This window comes from Octopus bimaculoides, chromosome 7 (assembly GCF_001194135.2).
Source record: "Octopus bimaculoides isolate UCB-OBI-ISO-001 chromosome 7, ASM119413v2, whole genome shotgun sequence".
NCBI lineage: Eukaryota > Metazoa > Mollusca > Cephalopoda > Octopoda > Octopodidae > Octopus > Octopus bimaculoides.
Genome location: NC_068987.1, coordinates 89,372,604 through 89,375,662, shown reverse-complemented (window position 1 = coordinate 89,375,662; position 3,059 = coordinate 89,372,604). Strand labels below are relative to the sequence as shown.

Sequence of the window (3,059 nt, the reverse complement as noted above, 5' to 3'; positions counted from 1 at the left end):
TAATACATTCAGCTAACAAAATCTAAAACAATCTCTTACAAATTGTAGATGAACTGGTAGCAGGATGTGAACTTGCATTGCCATATTATGAATTTCATGTCATGACACAGCAATGGTTTGATCAGGTGTGCAGCCAAACTTTTGCCCAATCGGTGGCTTAGTGTTCACAAGACAGCTTCTCCGGATTGCTCTAGAAGTTTCCTTATCCCTTTCATTACTGTATTTATTTTAAGATGCTCTGTGTTTCTTTCAATTACTTTAAATATAACAAAGAATTTAGTAAAATAATTTAGTCCTTTTCAGCACCAAATTCAGCATGTTCTTGAGTACATTATGAATACACACTCCTTTTAGACATGACACCACACACACACACACACACACACATTCATTATGTTATTCATTGTGTTAAAACTAGAACCAGTCCCAGTGTTAAATTTTGGGAAGACAGTTTTTAGCATGTTGTATTACACTATTTTCATCTTGTTGATCCTAAATATATATGATGACACGTGAACATCTTTTCTATGACAAGTGTGGTATAACAAATCCTGTTTACATGTTTGTTCGGTGTTGTCTAGTTATTATATGCAGCTTTCAGCAAACTAATTGCCAATTGGATCCAGAAATACTGACACTCTCAACCCACAAGCAACAAACTCATTTCTGACAACTGTAAACTAATAAAAATCGATTTTTTTTATGTATTCAATCATTTGTTCCACTTTAACTGCAGCAAACTCCATTTGTGAACTCATTAGATATATTCCGAGACCCAAATATCAGATGAAGTTAATTTTCAAAAGCAATTATGAATATGAAAGGATATGAAATTAGACAGAGAAGAAAACCTTACCTTTCTGTTGCTTATGCTTTTTCTTCTTCTTAACAGGTTCTACAATGATATTGAAATTAAATCATAATAATAATAATAATAATAATAATAATAATCACAATGACTGACAAAAAAGTTCTAGGAAGGCACAGGATGACACAGTATGGGATTGCATAAGACAATCATCATCATCATCATCATCATCATCTTTTAATGTCCGTTTTCCATGCTGGCATGGGTTGGACAGTTTGACTGGGGACTGGCAAGCCAGGAGGCTTCACCAGGTTCAAACAAAAGAAATAACGGAACAGGATCTTGGTAGCAGATCTTACCAAATTCCATGAAAAATTTGATGCAGACATAGTGATTGAGTTGAACGCTAATAACAAAAAAAAAAAAAAAAACAGAGATGTTCTATCACAACATTGCAAAGCCTCAAGAATGTCTAGCATGAAGTTTATTTGTTGACTGACTTAGTCTACAATGATCGTTAGCAACACGTGTACAAATGATAACGAGCAATTCAGAAAGATTCTAACAACTCATATGAACATTATTTCACATCAAGTAACCAACAAATCAAATAAATATTCACATCCAATGCATCATTTTCCTTAATGCCAAATTTCTGATTCCATCTTCTAATTCCGCCAAAGACGTTGAAGGAATGATTATCCTCCCTTGCGTTAGTTATCTGCATGGGAACACCACGTACACAAACGTTAATTTGCACATAAATAAAAAAAAGAAACATGAACCTGTCATGTATGTGTGTGTGTGTATGTGCGTGTGTGTGTGTATCACATTTCCTTCACTGCTATTATGTTTCTTATTTTTCCCAATTTTCTATAAAGGAAAAACAACAAAAGAAAACAGCAAAATATGGAAGCTGTTGCATTAAATATGCTTGTGCTAATCAGGCACACATGTAGAAGCAACATGATGATGATAAATGTTTTTTCCCACACTAAACAGTTTGTTGATAAATATTCCCAGAGCAGCAGTAAGGAGATCGCATGGCTGAGAATTTCAGTGGATCTTAACCCTTTCATTACTGTTTTTCTGTTGAGATGCTCTGTGTTTCGTTCAATTAATTTTAAATATAATAAAGAATTTAGTAAAAATAACTTAGTTGGCATTAAGCTAAGTGTTAGGAACATAAATTGTGACTAAGGTTTGGTGGAAGATTTTAATTCAGAACTTATGAAAACAAGACATTTGTACTACAGAGCCAGAGTTGGTTTCAGCCAGATTGGCATCAAAAGGGTTAAATTACTCATTTATTAACCCTTTTGTTACCATACTTTTGCTGAGATGCTCTGTGTTTCTTTCAATTAATTTTAAATATAACAGAGAATTTAGCAAAATAACTTTGTTATCATTAAACTAGTGTCAGGAACATAAATTGTGACTAGGGTTTGGTGGAAGATTTTAATTCAGAACTTACGAAAACAAAACATTTGTTCTACAGAGCCAGAGCCAGTTTCAGCTGGGTTGGTAACAAAAGAATTAATATGTTGTATTCTTTATACAAAATAAACACGTTATACAATTTAGCCCCAAGTGAATGTCTAAGGTGTCTTTAGTGAGTTTTTTCATCAATTCTCAATTTAATTTGTACTTTATGATGTCATGACAGAATTTAACCAACCGTTCTCAGTCTGATATTTCTCAGAAAATCATCATCACCATCATCTAACGTCCATTTTCCATCCAGTTGATGAGAAGTTAAAAGAATAACAGAGGGATAGTAATAGGTGCCTTGTTACAAGGCACCTATCTACAAGGATAGCCCAGTTGGAGAATCAGGGATAGAGAGAAAGGCTAAGAGAAAGATAGAGAGGGTGATGGATGTGTATTAGGACACACCCTCGAGGTACAGAGCCGAAGGGAATACAGAGGACTGGAGTGGGTGAGTGGACAGGTGGGGGAAGCCTCATAAAAATGTGAGGAGAGATTGATAGAGGAAACAGAGATGACTAGTAATTGATAGTGGGAGAAATAGGAGTGGTTCGGGGGGGTGGCATTAGGAGAGATGAGGGAATAAAGGAGGTGTTAAGGCTTGAGTATAGGAGAGGGGAAAGAGCAGAGGGATGGAGGAAGATGAGGGGGAATAGAATTGGTTCTGGAATGGGGGAGGATTTTTATTCTTTTACTTGTTTCAATCATTTGACTGCGACCATGCTGGAGCACCACCTTTTTTAGTCGAGCAAATCGATCCCAG

General features: G+C 35.4%; 1 protein-coding gene across 6 annotated transcripts in view; it reads right to left on the bottom strand.

Annotated features, from left to right (window-relative positions):
* Positions 1-3,059, bottom strand: part of LOC106870563 (transcriptional regulator ATRX homolog) — a 30,880-nt gene that overhangs the window by 21,103 nt on the left and 6,718 nt on the right. For 3 of the 6 annotated variants that reach the window (XM_052969785.1, XM_052969787.1, XM_014916690.2), the window contains one exon: positions 857-895. The exons of the other annotated variants lie outside the window; for them this stretch is intronic. In XM_052969785.1, coding sequence (XP_052825745.1) covers positions 857-895 — 39 coding nt within the window. The remainder of the gene's footprint in view (positions 1-856; positions 896-3,059) is intronic. 6 annotated transcript variants of the gene reach the window in all.